Source organism: Canis aureus, chromosome 15, assembly GCF_053574225.1.
Source record: "Canis aureus isolate CA01 chromosome 15, VMU_Caureus_v.1.0, whole genome shotgun sequence".
NCBI classification, from domain to species: Eukaryota; Metazoa; Chordata; class Mammalia; order Carnivora; family Canidae; genus Canis; species Canis aureus.
The window spans coordinates 11,911,098-11,928,704 of NC_135625.1; the positions used below are offsets into that span (position 1 = coordinate 11,911,098).

At 37.7% G+C, this 17,607-nt stretch overlaps 1 protein-coding gene across 2 annotated transcripts in view; it reads right to left on the reverse strand.

Annotated features, from left to right (window-relative positions):
- Window positions 1-17,607, reverse strand: part of GPM6A (glycoprotein M6A) — a 331,217-nt gene that overhangs the window by 144,934 nt on the left and 168,676 nt on the right. Inside the window, exon 1 of one of the 2 annotated variants that reach the window (XM_077848591.1) lies at window positions 3,516-4,116. The exons of the other annotated variant lie outside the window; for it this stretch is intronic. Coding sequence (XP_077704717.1) covers window positions 3,516-3,552 — 37 coding nt within the window. The 5' untranslated portion in view covers window positions 3,553-4,116. Of the gene's footprint in view, window positions 1-3,515; window positions 4,117-17,607 lie in introns of those variants that run through there. 2 annotated transcript variants of the gene reach the window in all.

A 17,607-nucleotide genomic window follows, 5' to 3' on the forward strand; every position in this document is an offset into this window, starting at 1 on the left:
GTTTAGCTCAAGAAGCTGACACATAGATTCATACACTGCTGCTAATTATACGAGAAAAACATGTTAACATTTTACTTTTGAGTCGATTAAACATTTCTGGTACATTACATGTACCATTTTGAGGCTTGTTTCAAATGTCGTTCATGTTCAGACATTAAATCAATCAGTTTTTGACTTTTTGGAACAATTCAGCCAATTGATGAAGATTCCAACTTGTTAGCTCTTCCTGTTCATTACTGTTTCCTTTTTATCTCTGTCTAATTATCCCTGTATAATTCCACCACATCTTCTAATCATTTGACGTCGTCCTAAGTCAGTAACTCGTTCATTGAGGTTGTCTGTAAAGTCATGGTCACCCACTTGCCTGGCCACCTGAGCACACATTCACTAACTCACTAACGATCAGACTCATCTAAATCACTTACATCTTTTCCTACAGGATTGGGCAAAATGTTCCGGGCATAGTTGCATGCCTACAAGTCATAAATGTATACCTTTTAAATCTTTGTAAAAATCTCTTCATGCACTTTGCTCAACTCCTCTCCAGTAACTGAAACTCTTGTTGCCATGATTGGATGACCATGTAATTCCATTTTTGACCATAGGAATGCTGGGTTTATTGTGGTTGTACCTAAGGGCCAAGTTCAAAATAGCTTCCTTCCTTTTCCTCTTTTTTTCTCCAAAACCATAATACTGTTGCTTAGGTTGGACTCAGGATCAAATAATTGGGTTTCATTTAGAGGGCATATGTTACAAAAAAAAAAAAAAATACATGGTTCTTAAAACACCAGCTTCCCACTCAGCACAATGAGATATTCACCTTTTGGGACAGTGGCAAAAATGATGCAGCAACAGATTAATGACCTCATTTTGGTTTCACACCAAGGCATTGAGTAGAATGACTGGTAAAGTCACTCGCACTTTTAAATTATCCTCTCCTCTAGGATGAACATATTTGGTTAAATTAGGGTAAATATTAGGACTGCCTGCAATTGCCTTTTAGAGATTAAATGGGGAAGGAAGATTTTGTGATGAAGAAAACATTTCTTATGGAAGATCTTTTTAAGTCTTTAAGCATCAACTATATATATTCTCAAAAATGTTTATGAAACCACTGGCTTCCATTTTATATTGTAGTTGAATCTGGAAGCTGACATGGATAAATACTGACATGAATTCAAGTCTTTCTAGTTTGTAACAGAGAAAAACATATTTAAATTGTAAGAAAGGCCAGGAAAGAATCTTTCAAATGGGTGAGAATTCTGTGATATCTGATTTATGACTTAAGAAAATTCTATGCCATTTGAGAAGAACAGGATGAAAGTTACTGCAAAGTGCTGTTTTCCTTTAAGTAGATGGATCATTACATCAGTCCACCTAAACTCTTGAAAAATCTCATATGATTAATCTGCTTGTCAAACAGCTTTCCAACTTAGATCCTCCCCAATTGCATTGTTTCCTCCACCCCTGCACATGTATAGAGAGCATTTATGTTCAAATATAACTTTCTAAAAACAAACTTATAAAGAAAAGGTGTCATAGGCAGAGTTGAAAGGAATAGACCAAGAAAGATGAGAGTTAAATCTTCTCAATTAATAAAAAAGCTTAATCATAGATATTTTATCTATATATCTTTATATACTTATAGATCATCATACAACTTTTCATTTTTAAAAAATTGTTTTCCACTGGTTTAAATATGCATACCTTCATAATTTAAAAAAATCCCCCCCAAAACCACTTCAACAGGATGTTTTTTCATCTTGTCCCTGCTGCTTCCACCCCATGAAGGAAAGATTTTCAGAGTTACCTGAGAAAAACATCATAACTAATTACATCATTTTTCTTGGTTCCTGCCTGTACCAAGGCTTGCTCAGACATTTCAACCTGTTACCAAAATCCATGATTGATTTCAAAATTTTATTTAGGGCAATAGATACCACTTCTCTATGTGAATATTATGTTTATATTTCCTTGCACAAATTAAATGGCCAAGAAGAAATCTCCTTATGTGCTATAAAAAATATAAAAATAAGATATTTTATTCCTAAAGGAAAATAGTCCACTGAGATGCCTTTGAGGGTGAAAATTACCATGAAAATTTGCTATTTCAAATCAATGGTGAATACTTAAGCTATTTGTTCACACACTAAAGGTAGCTGAGGGTTTTTTTAATTTCAAAAATCGATCACATGATATCTATGTAGATTATTGCGTTTCTTTACAGAGTATCATTAACAAGTGTGCTAGTGACTAAAATTTGGACATTACCTTATCTATTCATTTCCTCTATTGCTTATATAAACACTTAAATATTTAATGGCAACAGTCTTTGATTGTATAGATGTGCTGAGTGTGTGTGTGTGTGTGTGTGTGTGTGTGTCAAGAGACTCAGCAAAGCTGAATGGCCCAAAATAATGAAAACTATACTATGCTTCCAAACTACCTATTTTCCCAAGTAAAATATGGTTCTCTAAAATAATGCATTTACATACCTTCAGAATCAAATGTGATAGCTAAAGCTTTCCAGTACTACTCTTAAATATTACCTTTACGTAGTAATACCTGTGTCACTCTTTCCATCCTAAGACCACAAGAACGTTTGGTATAACATTACATAAGCCTGAGAACAGGCACGAGAGAAAATGCTGCCAATAATGAGGTAGAGCTAGATCCCTCCAAAGCGACCACTTCACACACATAGACACACACACACACACACACACGCACGCACACACACACACACACACATTCTAAAGTGTCTGAATCATTTGAAATTGTCAATATTTGGCCACGTTCAACCTACGAAAATGATCATTTCACTTTAATTTGTACAGCCGGATACACCTACAAAGGCTTAAAAAATGCATCAGAAAATACCCTTGACATTTATTACTCAGAAGTTGATTAGGGTCAACTCCATAGAAAGGAAAACCTCACCATCACTATTCACTCTGAAAATGTATGCACCTGTGCTCCATCTCTATCAAAACTAAATTGCAAAGAAAAAAAAAAAAGGATTTTTCTTAAGGAAGATGCACCAACCAAAATAGAATAAATATGCGCTTGGTCTTTGTTCTATCTAGATGTCCATGGCAAGGTATCGATAATGGTTACATCATCAGATTTTTGGCGACCACTGGCTCCAAATATTGCATCTGGGGCTCTCACCAGGAGTCCCCTGACCCAACTGGACAAGCGTGAAAACGTGAAATAAAGGAACAAGGTTAACAAAGGCTGGTCCAGGGAAGAGTTTGCAACCATACCGCAATGCCCTGATCACCAAACTCTCCTGTGCATCTGGATGCTTAGACCTGAAAGATTTGCAAATAATGACAACATTCACGCCCGACGTTCCTCCAAGGGAGGAACAGGCTAACACGGAGACAAAACAGAACAAAAAAATGCCTTCCAAGAGCGAAACCTTCATTAGCCCTACTGGCAAGTGTCTAAAGCAAACACGGAAACTGCAAAATAATTACTCAGTCACAAACCAACCCTTTTCCGCACAGTACCTTTTTGTGTCTGCCCCTCTTCCATATTCTCTTCCATGGCTACCTTTCTTCAGTAGACTCGGCTACACGGAATTAATCAAAAGCTCAATTAGATGTTGGAAAAACTGGTGATTTTTTTTCCCTGGGAAGCTCCCCCGGCAGTGGCCCGGGCAGGTCCTGGGAGCTTAGCTAAGGCTCCCTCGCGCCTCTTGTTTGCTTGGAGACAGGCTGTCAAGTGTAATTTCATTCAAATTACTCTTCCGTGAAGATTATCAATTTTTCTTCTCAAAGCTGCCCATTGTGTACCACTGTAAGCAGGTATTCAAGCAAAGGGCCCGAGAATTTTGGGGGGAAATTTGGTCTGAATCCCAGTAGCCGAGACTCTGTGATTCACAAGCCTTGCTTTGCATTTAAAATGGGGAAAAGAAATTGAGGTTTGTATGGAAATCTGGGCTTTAAATTGGAAAGAGGCTGAGCTGTGAACAGATGGAGGGGTGTCCTCCTAACATGAAGCCGACCACCAACCCATGATTCCCCCTCTTTGCCACCAGAGTGGGAAAGCCCGGATTCCTGCCGGTTCTTTATGCTGCAGCGCTGCTTCTCCCCAGTAAGACACCTTGCGAAAATGCCTTTTCCTTTGCCCTCCTCTCTGAGTAGCTAGTTAATTTGATTGAAAAGTGGCAGGAAGGGATGCAATTAGACCATCTCAGGGTTTATCTGGAAGAGGGTGTTATTAACAGAGGTTTTGTAAGCTCCCACCTTTCAGATTTAAAAAGATATAAAAGTATGGTTTGCAAAAGAATGAGCGTACACCTTTAAGCCTGAAAGATATGTTTGAAGTGATTATTTTACTTCAGTGCCAGGAGATCCTTAAAGGAAAGGGAGAAGAACACTGAGTTTTTCTTTAAAAAACAAAAAACAAAAAACACACATCTATTGTGATGTCTTGCAATTTGTCGTTGTGATTTTATTAGCCCAACCAAAACTGCTGATTTTAAACGGGAGTCTGATTTTAAATGGGAATTGTTTCAAGGGTCATTATTGGGGAATGAGCAGGATAATAAGAGAGGGAACAGAGTCTAGATAAGGAACAACAGGATAAGCAATTTATAATGGGAATCTGCAGTCTGATTTGGAATGCAAATCACAACCTTGCAGTCTGGCAATCAATTAGCATTTGTACTTCAGCCCGCTGAGCGACAGGGCACAAGCAGAGTCTCAGGACTTCACAAAAGGTATAGTGAGAAAATAAACAGTTTCTCTTTCAAAGGGGCATAAACCCTTCCTGGAGCAGAAGGTATAAAGAAAGGAAGAATCCTGCCTCTGTCTCCACGTCCAAGTAAGCAAGCACATGGAGAAACACGCACACACATGCACACACACACGCATTCTTTACCTTTAATGGAAAATAACTCACATCCTAGTTATCCACAGTACAAGCATCTTGCCTCAGAGCATATATTTCACGTACTTTTTAAAAGTGGGTCAAAAACATGTTATGCACCACCTTCAAAATCATTACAAAAGCAACCATGTAAAGGCAAGACAATTCTTGCACAACATTCCACTTTGTTTCTCATGATTTCTCCTAAAAGGATGTTGAGGCTTCTCCCTTCCACAGTCATCTGCTATTTATTTTCTCTATTCAAATGAATTTAACCCACAGGTAAATATAATTCAGATAAATTAAAAAAAAAACATCTCTTCTGAATGTATTTCAATCTGCATTCAAGGGTTGGTGAGCAAGCTGCTTGCTCAGGGCACAGATTGAAAGAAAGAAACCATGAGGGAAATCAAAGAGCCAAATCATAGCAGCATCTCTGCTCCAACTTATCCCTAGGCTGACATAACCTGGCACACAGTCAAAACAGAATGGAGCATCACTCCTCATTTATATTCCTTCCTCATTTTACACCACAGAAACCATCAGTGAAAAACCATTAATAGTAATAGCAGTGGAAATAATGATGCCTCTTTAAATTTCTAGAGCACTTTACAATCTACAAAACACATTCACACCCATTAACCCATTGGTAAAACAAACAGGAAAAGGATTATTTTCCCCTCATTTCATGCTCAACAAAAACTGAGACTCAAGGAGACCCAGGGAACCCAGGGACCAAGAAAGTCTTAGAACCCATGTCAGAGATCCCTTGTCTCACGCTCTGACCCTGGAAGCCTTGTTCCCTGCCCATTCTGTCCTGTGATGAGTGTCTCCAGCATCTTCATGCCTCAGCCTGGCTTTCTTCTCCCCCAAGGGGAGAAGTAGAAGAAATGAAAGGGGAATGAAAAGTATTCACTGGGCAAGATGGATGGAAAAATAACTTGACTCTTCCTTCTGGAAGCTTTGCGGCAGATCAACAAGTTCCTTTGATGATCAACATTATCTCTAAAATGGACTTTTTCACACAAAAATTGTTAACAAAAGAAGACGATAGCAACTTATTCTGTTTTTTTTTTTTTTTAAAAAAAAGCAAATGAAGAATGACCCCAAATCCAGTCTAAACAGTCTTATGACCAAAAACATGCACACACACAGCTTCCTTCCGGCAATCACCTGTCAATGAAGAAAGATTTTTTTTTATTGTGGTCAAATATATGGGACATAAAACATACTATTTCAATCATGCTTAAGTGTACAGTGCAGTGCTATTAAGTACAGTCACATTTTCTGCAGCCTTCACTGCCATCCATCTCCAGAATGTTCTCATATTCCCAAATGGAAACTCAGTCCTCACTAAACGTGAATTCCCCATTTCCTTCTCCCCCTCTCTGAAGGCAGGTGAATTGCTGTGGCTGATTGTTGTTTTTAGGATTGTCTTTTAAAGTCCTGACCTCACTTGAACTAAAAATATTTTGAACAGGCAAGTATCTGAACACTAGTTAGAAAAGAGAAGTGGGTGACATTATTGTATTGTTCACCATATGAACCCTAAAATATGCTACATGACCCTTAAGAACTAACAACTGTTTGTTTTAGATTTCCTTTAAGACCTAGAAGATGAAATGATGAGATGCCCCAATTTAATATTCTTTACATTATACCACATTGCATTTATCCCACTATTGTAGTCGTTTATTTAAAATATATGGTGTGGGGGGATCCCTGGGTGGCGCAGCGGTTTGGCGCCTGCCTTTGGCCCAGGGCCCGATCCTGGAGATCCGGGATCGAGTCCCACATCGGGCTCCCGGTGTATGGGGCCTGCTTCTCCCTCTGCCTCTCTCTCTCTGTGACTATCATAAATAAATTTAAAAAATTAAAAAAAATTAAAATATATGGTGTGAGTTCACTAGGTAGTTTAAAAACAGGATAATTTAAAAAATAAAAATAAATAAATAAATACAGAATAATTAATGTCAGATATGATCTCCCTTTCAAATATTGTCTCAGAAATATTTATAATATTTATTACCTTTTCCCTGCATAAGCTAAAAGACACATCAGTCATCAAACCTAAAGCCATTCTGTCCTCATTTCTCTTAAGTCACCTTAGTTTGAAGCTGGCTTTTTCTTTAACCCCTCATCTTATCTTTATAAACATTTCCTTATATAAGCCAAGAAAATATCCACATATTCTTCTATTATATAATTCAGTCATGACTGTGATACAACGTTCAAAATACAGTCAAGTTAACAGGGTTACAGATGAAACAAGGTGAAGGCTCCAAATACAGCCCCAACTCTAAGAAGTGGCAAAAAATGTTTAAAGTCTTAGAGTTAGATAACAAAACAGATGTGAAACCATGAACCAAGTAGATAGAGACACGGATGTTGTTTAGAACCGCTTTATTTCCTCAAGTGTTTTGGATGCAGATCCAACACTATCTTGAAAAGGAAATGTCTCAGTTGGTTTCTTCCTACATTTCAATAAAAAAGAAACTTTTTGGCTGCTGGGCTAAGCTCTAGGTCAGAAACTGATTCACACAAAATTGACTTAAAGAAAATTAAAACCACCACAAATACTTGAATGTTTTAAATGTATTATAAAAGTAACATAGCATTGGGCAGCCCAGGTGGCTCAGCAGTTTAGCACCACATTTACCCCAGGGCGTGACCCTGGAGTCCCAGGATCGAGTCCTACATCGGGCTCCCTGCATGGAGCCTGCTTCTCCCTCTGCCTGTGTCTCTGCTGCTCTCTGTCTCTCTCTCTCTCTCTCTCTGTCTCTCTGTCTCTCATTAATAAATAAATTTTTAAAAAATCTTTAAAAAAATAAAAGTAACATAACATTATTGGGGGTTTTATAACACAATTGATTCACAGAATGACCATGGTCTTTACAGGTCTTGCTAAACTCAAGTATCATTATTTCTAATCCCTTTCATTAGTTAATTGTACAAATGTTTATTTAGCATTCTTACACACATAGGAACTTGCTATAGGCCAGAGTTACTAACAAAAGAATTCCTGCCCTAATGACATTCACAGTCTAACAACACAAGTCAAAAATCACAACATTATATGACTAGTGATATCTACTTGGGGTTTTAAAAAAAAAAAGCACAGGTTGCTACATGAGCTTACAGCAAGGATAAACCATCATTTAGTTTTGACAGTCAGGAAATATTTCTTGCCTTCCTAGAAGGTGTAAGTTGATCTGACTTGATACGCAAAGGATGTGATATTCTCCAAGAAAAATAGAAGGGAGTGGAAGAGAACAGGAAAGGTTTTCTAGACAGTTGAAAGTGAATACTCAAAAACTCATAAAGAGAGATAGTCTTGATTGCATGGAATGGACTAACAACTGGCCACATGCGCGGAAAGCCTCTTTTACTGTTTATGGGGCGTCTTATCCTGAAGGTGTTCAGGAGTCTTGTGCTGGAAGCCCCAAGCCTGAGTCTTGATCCCTTGAATTACTGAAGAGGCAGGGAGACACTACAGAAACCAGTATTGTGTCCTGGAAGACTGGAGTCTTAATGGGGAGTAGATGAGAAACCCACTATTAGTCACCTCAAGAGATGACCTTTAGGAAGGTCTACTCCACCCTAAGAAAGAGAGAGATCTACTCACCTACCATATCTTAGTTTAAACGAATTGTCCCCTGGCAAAACTTCCCTGACCCAGAGAGCACATGTCATTAAAGAGTTATTCCCCAAAGTTTGCATTTTACATTTATTTTCCCCACTGGCCTGTAAGCCCATAAATCCCACGAGGTCAGAAACTCTATCCATCTCCCACAAGAAAAACACACAGCAAGCTTCCTATAGATATTTGTTGAACTCATGAATGAATAAATGAAATGATATTAATGAATGAATGAATAAATTCATGGCTTAGGATATACTTTCTCTCACATTTAGCAGCTTCCACAAAGTGTTTTACAGTGTGGACACAGTTTACAATAATTCCAGGAGATACATATTGTATTCATATATAACAAATGCCACATCGAAAGAGTTGATGGCAAAGTGATAAAAAGGTATTTCAAAAAGCAAACAGTAAAATAAAAAGGCAGGTGGGAAATTATTAATTGTGTGCCATGTTTCCCTTACGAAGGGAAAGCTACACCATCATAAGCACTGATAAGGAGGGACAGTAAAATTCCAAGAATGACACTCCTTAGATCAAAATTACCCTTCCAAATAGAAATAATCATTTATATAAGTATTTATTGGAAACCAAAAAATTGATAAAAATTTTAAAACTTCTGAATAGTGTTTGCCTCTCTCCAAAATTCTAGCAAACCAGAGAAAACTAAAACGCTTTTTGGCAATTATGTTTTCCCTGAAACATGCAGAATCCATGCTGGGCAAGGTGGTTGGGAGGAAGGTATGGGTAAAGCATGCTTCCCAAAAGCAGTGTTGTAACCAGCAGGGGCCTGTGCTCAAAATCCAAACTGTGCTACCAACTCGGAAGGAGATCACAAAAAATAGCCCAAGTTGGTTCTGTATTTTCTCAGAAATGCTACTTAAATTGAGCTCACCAAAGAGTCGATTGTACAGCTCAATCACACATTCAAATTGTATTGATTCACTGACTACCATGTGGCAGAGGCTGGGCTGGGTGAACAGGACAGATGTGGTTCTCCCCCACCCCCGCCCGCCACAGAGCTAACAGCTCAGCCCAAGGAGAGACACAATTAAACATGTGGTTGGAACATATCCTAGAAGCAATAATAACAATAATAACTAAAATTATACTCAGCCCTTAGAATGTGTGGGTACTATACTAAGGCATTTAGGATTGCCCCACTGAATCCTAATTCAGACATAGTATTATACATAAATAATGAACACCCATAAACCTATCACCCAACATATAAAATAAAATATTGAAAGATTACTGTGCCCCCTTGTTAACTTCATTCTACTCTTTATTTCCCCCAATCCTACCTCTCAGCCCTGTTAACCACCAGTCTTAGGGTATTTTATTCCTTTATACTGTGCTCATAATTATATATATGTATGTAAACTATACACATTATTTAGTATTGCTTTGTAGGTTTTGATATGATTATAAATGGTATTTTACTGTATGTATCTTCACATATCTTTTTTTTATGGGTCCATTTCTGTGTCAAGAACATTTTCTTAATTACGCTAGCTTTATAATCATTTTATACTTGGAAGAGCAAGGCTTCAAACTTCGATTATTCTTTTCAACACTGTCTTAGTAAAACATTGACCCCTTGGCCATCTGTATACATTTTAAAATCAGCTTTCAAATACTGTAGGGGAAAATGACTTGCATTTATCAAGCTTACATAAAGTCAGTGAGACACAATTAATGTCTTTACAAAATTGAATCAATTTCCATGAACATAAGCTATCTGTCCATTTATGCAGGACTTCTTTCATGTATACGCAAAATGTTTTTGCACACATTTTGTTGTTTTTGTTTCTAGGTATTGTTTCTTTTACAATAAAAAAATTATATTACATTTTTCAATTCTTTTTTTTTTTAAGATTTTATTTATTTATTCATGAGAGACACAGAGGGAGAGAGAGAGAGAGGCAGAGACACAGGCCTCCCACAGGGAGAAGCAGGCTCCATGCAGGAGACGTGGAGCCTGATGTGGAACTCAATTCCCCAGGTCTCCAGGATCAGGCCCTGGGCTGAAGGCGGAACTAAACTGCTAAGCCACCCGCGCTGCCCCATTTTTCAATTCTTTTTGACTGGAGTAAAGGAACATACAATTTTTTAAATTAATCCTATAGGAAGCAAATTTGCTAACCTCTCCTACAGTTTCTAATAATTTATAGCTCTTGAAGTTTCTATGCAACGAGAACATCTTTGAATTAAAGCCGATTTGATTCTATCTTTTCAATCTTTTTATTTTTATGCATTTTGTCTGTCTTCCTGTGTATTCTAGGAGCGCCAATGCAATGTTGAATTGAGCCAGTGAATTGAACAGGAATGATTCTACTGTGTCATCATTGTACGTTGTTTGGTAGGTTTGGGTAGATATATTTTATCTGCATGCACACAGATTCCCTTTGATTCCATATTGCTGAGGTGATCACAAAATGTTGAATTTTAGCAATCTTTTTCCACAAGTATGATTGTATATACTACCTCCATGAATATATCCCATTAATACAACAAAGAATTGTATCAATGTCACAGTAACCAAATTTTCAATTAATGTTGTTTGGTCAATTTTTTTCTCTATTGGTAAAAAATGGTACTCCAATAAAAAAGAAAAAAAGATACACCACTCACACACAAATATATCCTTAGTAACTACATTCATTAAACATTAACTTGGAGACAGACATAATACTAATTAATGTTCTAATTCATTTGATGCAAAAATCTTCAGAGGTAGGTAATATTATCATCATTCCCATTTTGTAGATGAGGAAACAGAATAATTTGCCCAGATCACCCAGCTCTTGGGATCTGTGACAAGGATGAGATTCAAACCCAGAGCTTTCTGTTTCCAAATGCTCTTGATTGTCAGGCTGTACAAGACTGTGGAGCTGAAATTTCTGTCTGAGGCCACTTAACCACAGTGATTTAAAAAAAAAAATAGAGCAGTATCTAGAAAGTGAATGAAACGGAGGGGCCACCACCAAAAGCCGCCTCTGCCACACGCCCTTAAACCATGTACACACACACCATGAAACAGATACTCTTTCCCATACAACACACACTCACACCCCTGGTGAAGCTATGCCTCTCCATCAGGGACAGGTTGTCCTCACCGAGGTTATCTGATTTGGTTACTCTTCCAGGACAGGGAGCTCTGCCGGGTCGTCACTGCACCCTGGCCTCCTCTTCACCAAGTCAAACCTCCAGAGCACCTGTCACCATCCTCATCCTTCACCACCTCAGCTCCCTGGGTCTCCCGGTGGCTCTCCTCTGAACATTACAGTTTGCTTACACCCAGCACAACCCCAGTTTCTACAAGTTATCCTCAACTAATTACCTGGAGCTCCTCCCCCGCCCCCCGCCAAAAAAATAAAATAGAGAATTACAGTAGCATGGTTTTGGGTGTTAAACTTTGCTTGCGTTCTTGGTACAAACTCAACTTGGTTGTTATATAATCGCTTTAATTTTGCCTTTAATATATTGAAAGCTCTTATTTTAATTGGAAGCTGCCTTTTCAATCTAGTTTTTTCTAAACACTGCCACTGCTTTTTTTTTTCTGGGGCGGGGGGGGGGGAAGCACGTGAGGAGGGAACCAGTTATAACATTTTTGGCGCATCCTCAAATTGGAATATCATGTAGCAGTTTATGATTATGTGAATCATGCTTATCGATATGAAAAGCTGTTCACAATAAATGAAGTGATAGAACAGTATAACAAAATAGTCTGAGTAGTACATTTTATATTTTAAGGTCTACATACATGTATGGAAATGTATGGAAACAATTTGAGAATATTCAGGCTTCTTTTTAGGAAGTAGAATTTGCAATAATATTTTTTAAAAATCTGTGCATGCCTTTTGGTCCTGTTTAAGTGGTTTAATATAGTATTTCAGTGGTCACAAAGTAGAATAACTTCATAAAGCTGACAACGTAGGTTGATTACTACTAACTGTCACCTTCTGTGTTCTAGGTGTTGGACTAACAATTCATAGATGTTATTTCCACCACCCCAAACAACTACGCAAGCTATCTTTCTTTCTTGGGAGAAAATTGAGGCTTTCAAAAGTTAAGCAACTTTCTTGAGGTGACACAGCTGTTGAATGAAGGAACTGGAATTTGAATTTTGGGCTTTCTAATTGTAAATTCATCCCTCACAAAAAGGTGAATCATCCAGTACTTAATTAACACAGCCACAGGGAGCTTCATGTTAGCATTTCTTCATGTTTGAGTAAAGCCTTAGTGTTACAGTAAGGACAATGGATGTGTTATACCTTAGCTGAAGGAGGAGTTATTTTTTTCTCCGGTTATCTGAACCAAAGTTTAACAACCTAGCAACCTCAGTTAAGCTGAACTTACTTGTTACATTGGATATTGCAAATGACAAGCTTATAAAAACCAATAAATGAGAATGGAGAGTGAGAGACAGCAAGAAGGGAAGGGAGGCAAACACAATGTCTGCAAAGCTGCAGCTTGCCATAAGTTCTGAGTTTTAAATACTGATTTTAAATCTTGCTTTGACTGTTCCGGCAGACACAGATGATAGGAAAAATCCTCTGAAAAAGCTGATTACACAACATGGTGCACAGAGCAATGATGAGGAAAAATAAGATTCAAGTCTTCTCAGCTTTATAATAAGCATCTTGGTCTTTCTGCTTACACATTAGATTGCAAGTCCTTTTATGGATGAAAAAAATATATGAAAAGTCTACTCTTACATTTCCAGAGATCATTTTAGGTAACCTAAAAATTCTTATCTCATAAAAGGAAACTGCTCATAGATTGACAACTTCTCTCATTCTCAGCATGCCCTCTACCAATATACCTGAACTAATAACTCAAAAGCAGGAAGTCATAGGCTTCTCCCAAAGAGCCATCGACATGACATCCACTTCCGTCCCTTCTTCTAAGAGAAATGTGTGATTTTATACATTACTCCTTTTGTGTGTGCTGGATATCTGCAGATGGTTTGGGGTTTGTTAACCTTGAGCAAGAGATTGCTGATTGTGACGTACTCTCTATCAATTTAAAAGAATAAGAATATGCCCACATCCTGCATGTACCAGAAACAGCCAGAAAATGTCCCAAGAAAGTTTTATTGGCAATGGCACATGGTCTATTTGGATCAATACCATGGCTCTGGTTAAACTGACACACTGAGGCTTTCAAACAACACAAGCAATTCACATCCTGAAAGTTCCTTTAGTCCATGTGCATGACTATTAGGTCCAAATGAGCCCTGGACAATACCACTTGGCTGCAGTCAATCGTGTGGCAATCATACAATCTATGGAGCTGCAACTGTTACTTATGGTTTTTGGTATGTCCACATCTCCAGTCAACATCCCACTGCAGTTGTCCTAGACAAAATGCAAACTGTTTTTAGGATTTATATTCCAAATATTCTGGAAGAACTGATTTATTTCCTCCCTCCATCCCACTGCCTGAATTTCCATATCATTTGTCTACAGCTCATATTTGTCTACAGCTCATATTTGCCAGTATCAGACCCTTTTTCATTTTTAATAGTTCAATATGGATGACATTTCCTCTGCCTGTTGAGTGCTGCACTGTTTCTCCTTCACTATTCACAAAGTGAGATGGAGGACAGACCTAGTTTGAAGGGCTGAGCTTTCCTGGGAACAAATTTAACTCTTTTTATTCAATAATATTTAGCAAGCATTTATGTGGCACTCACTGTATGCTAGGCACATTTTTTTTTTATCTTACTGGTTTTTTAGAATATAAGAATAATGAGAATCAGTAGTATTCCCATTTTACAGGTCATAACACTAAGATATGGAAAAGCAAATAATTTGCACAAGTTCCACAGCTATGACAAAACAGAATTTGAATATAAAATCTCTCAAAACATCATTACATTACGTGGCTTGGTAAAGAAAAGTAAACGAGAAACACTAATGAATTCCTGCAAATAAGCGATATAGGAATATATATTAAAGTTGCCTTTATTGGGAGCAGCCCAGGTGGCTCAGTGGTTTAGCGCCTGCCTTCAGCCCAGGGTGTGATCCTGGAGACCCGGGATCGAGTCCCACATCAGGCTTTCTGCATGGAGCCTGCTTCTCCCTCTGCCTGTGTCTTTGCACCTCTCTCTCTCTCTCTCTCTCTCTCTCTCTCTCTCTGTGTCTCTCATGAATAAATAAATAAAATCTTTAAAAAAATATCAAAAAAATAAAGTTGCTTTTATTTAACAAACTTAATATTTACAGCTAAATAAGCAGGATGCCAGTATAGAAGATGCCAATAGATAGAAGACATCCTAGAAATATCATATGATCCAGTAATTCCAGTATAAGGTATTTACCCAAAGAAAACCAAAAAGCTAATTTGAAAAGATACATGTACATATATGTTTATTGCAGCATTATTTGCTGTAACCAAGATATGGAAGCAACCCAAGTGTCCATCCATAGGTGAATGGATAAAGATTTGATACACACACACACACACACACACACACACACACTGGATTACTACCCAGCCATAAAAAAAAATGAGATCTTGCCATTTATGACAACATAGATGGACCTAGAGGGTATCATGCTAAATCAGATAGACAAAGGCAAATAGCATGATTTCACTTATATGTGGAATCTAAAAAATAAAACTAACCAACCAAACAGTATCAGACCCATAAGTAGAATAAACTGATGGTTGCCAGAAGAGAGGTATGGGGGCTTGGGCAAAATGAGTGAAAGGGAGTGGGAGATACAGGCTTTCATTATGGAATGAATAAGTCACGGGGATGAAAGGTACACCATACGGAATACAGTCAACGATACTGTAATAGTGTTATATGGTGACAGACGGTAGCTATGCTTGTGGTGAGCATAACATCACACACAGTCCTATGGAATCACTACGCTGTATCTCTGAAACTCAATTAACATTTTTCAGTAAAAAAAAAAAAAAAAGAAAGAGAGAGAAAGATTTCCAGAGAAATCTTTCCCAGGGATATTCTTTCATTCATTAATTCCCCAACCATATATTAAGTGCTTACCTTCTTCCAGACACAAATCTAACTTCTGTGGCAGATTCAATAGAAACATGTACTAGGTCCCTGCTCTCATGGTATCTATGAGGAGGTAATTAAGAGGCTAACTAAAAAAATAAATTTTTTTGAGATAATATTAGGTTCTGATATATGCAATGATGAAAATAAATCACAGTAATACACTAAACAATGCCTCAAGGGGCTCTTTTAGCTTGGATTATCAATATACGAGGCCCCGGGACATTATCCACAGCCATAATAGTAAATGTATATCTAAAAATCTCTAGTATCAAGTGGTCATCAACAGAATTTTGTTATTTATTACCTAGGCAAGAAGACAATTAATCAAAGAAAGGCTTCAAGCAATCAGCAGTGGCCATAAATATTATGTTTTCTGTCCAAATCGGGTCTTTTGCAACTGTTTTGATGTGCTACAAGGTAACATTCCAAACTAGGATATTTTTAGGACAAATTGAAACCAAAGTTGCAGTTTTTAAAGAAGCATGTTGCATTCAATCTCAAAAACCATTTGCCATTAATCTGTATCCTAAGACGTAGAACACCCTAAAATATCACCTAACAAACAAACTGATTCTCTTTGTGTGTGTGTGTGTGTGTGTGTGGCGTCCTGAACTAGACAGGAGACACAAGTCGTTTGACTCCAAACTATCACACCTTCCAATATAAGATATATATAAGATATAAACATTCCTTTTAGGTTGGCCATTCAGCATTTCTGGGTTGACTGAGAACCCAGTCAAGACTGAGACAATTTCAGTCAAGACTGAGACACAAGTCGTTTGACTCCAAAACTATCACACCTTCCAATATAAGATATATATAAGATATAAACATTCCTTTTAGGTTGGCCATTCAGCATTTCTGGGTTGTTAATAAATTGGTTTCAACATTATGTTGACTTTTGATTATATTCACTAAAAGAGGCAAATATTGACATATATAAATCAAAATCATAACAAAACTGAGGTTAGAAGCAGGAGGTAATAACCAGCCTTCCCTGGATGGTCTAGGGAAGAGGGAATTCAAAATGTACAATGTGTACAGTGAAGTCTAAACAACTGTTTAGTCAACAATGAAAAATTTCTCATGTCTCCAAAAACAGAGTTTACTGTGTCCCCTCTTAATGAACTCATGTTACAACCACCATATTCTCAGATGTCAATCAGGTGCTACAATAAAATGGGAAGACCTCTCGACATTAGACAATGAGTTCTAACGGTGGCGATTTGCTTCTTTATTGACAAGCATTCTGTTAGGGACTCTGCTATGTGCTAAGAGGTACCACTAACCCATTTTATGATCTTAAGCAAGGATGTTCTTTCTCCATTTCCTCAGATACCAAGTGAATTTATTAATACTTGCCTTGCTGACTTTGCAAGGCGATGCAGCAAGTGCCAGATACTGTGCTGAGTGTCTCGAATACACCACCTTGGACACATCATCCCATTTCACCATCAACATCATAGGCTTCATTAATTAGAGCCATTTGGCAGATGAGGGAAATAGGGCTCCAGATGAAAGTGAATGAAAAAAGTTCTTTGAAAAATCTAAAATGCTATATGAAAATGATGAAATTATAACCACTGTTATCATTAAAAGGGAAGGAGTGAATCATGCCGTATAGAAAACACTGTCCACTGTAGTTCCCATAAGGGAAATTGACAGTAGCACGTTGGTCTGCCTCACACAATCCAAAGCAACAACACAAAACATTCAGTCAGGGTTCACTCTACGCCCATCATGGTTTTACATTTTGGTCCACACTTTTCCGGAATAATCTTCAAAATAACTTCATGAGGCACACACTATTCTTATTCCCCCATTTTACAGATGTGGAAACAGAGGGAGAGAAAGAACAAGTAACTTGCTCCAGGGAACAGCCAGGAAATGAAAAAGCTGGGATTAGAAACCAGGCGGCCTGGTTCTTAAGCCTGTGCTCTTAATTAGAACACTGAACTGCTTCTGTGAAGTCAGCTAGAAAGGACACAAACCAATTAGCTATTTATTCAACAGGCTTAAGGGAACAAATAGCTGGATTATTTTTCCT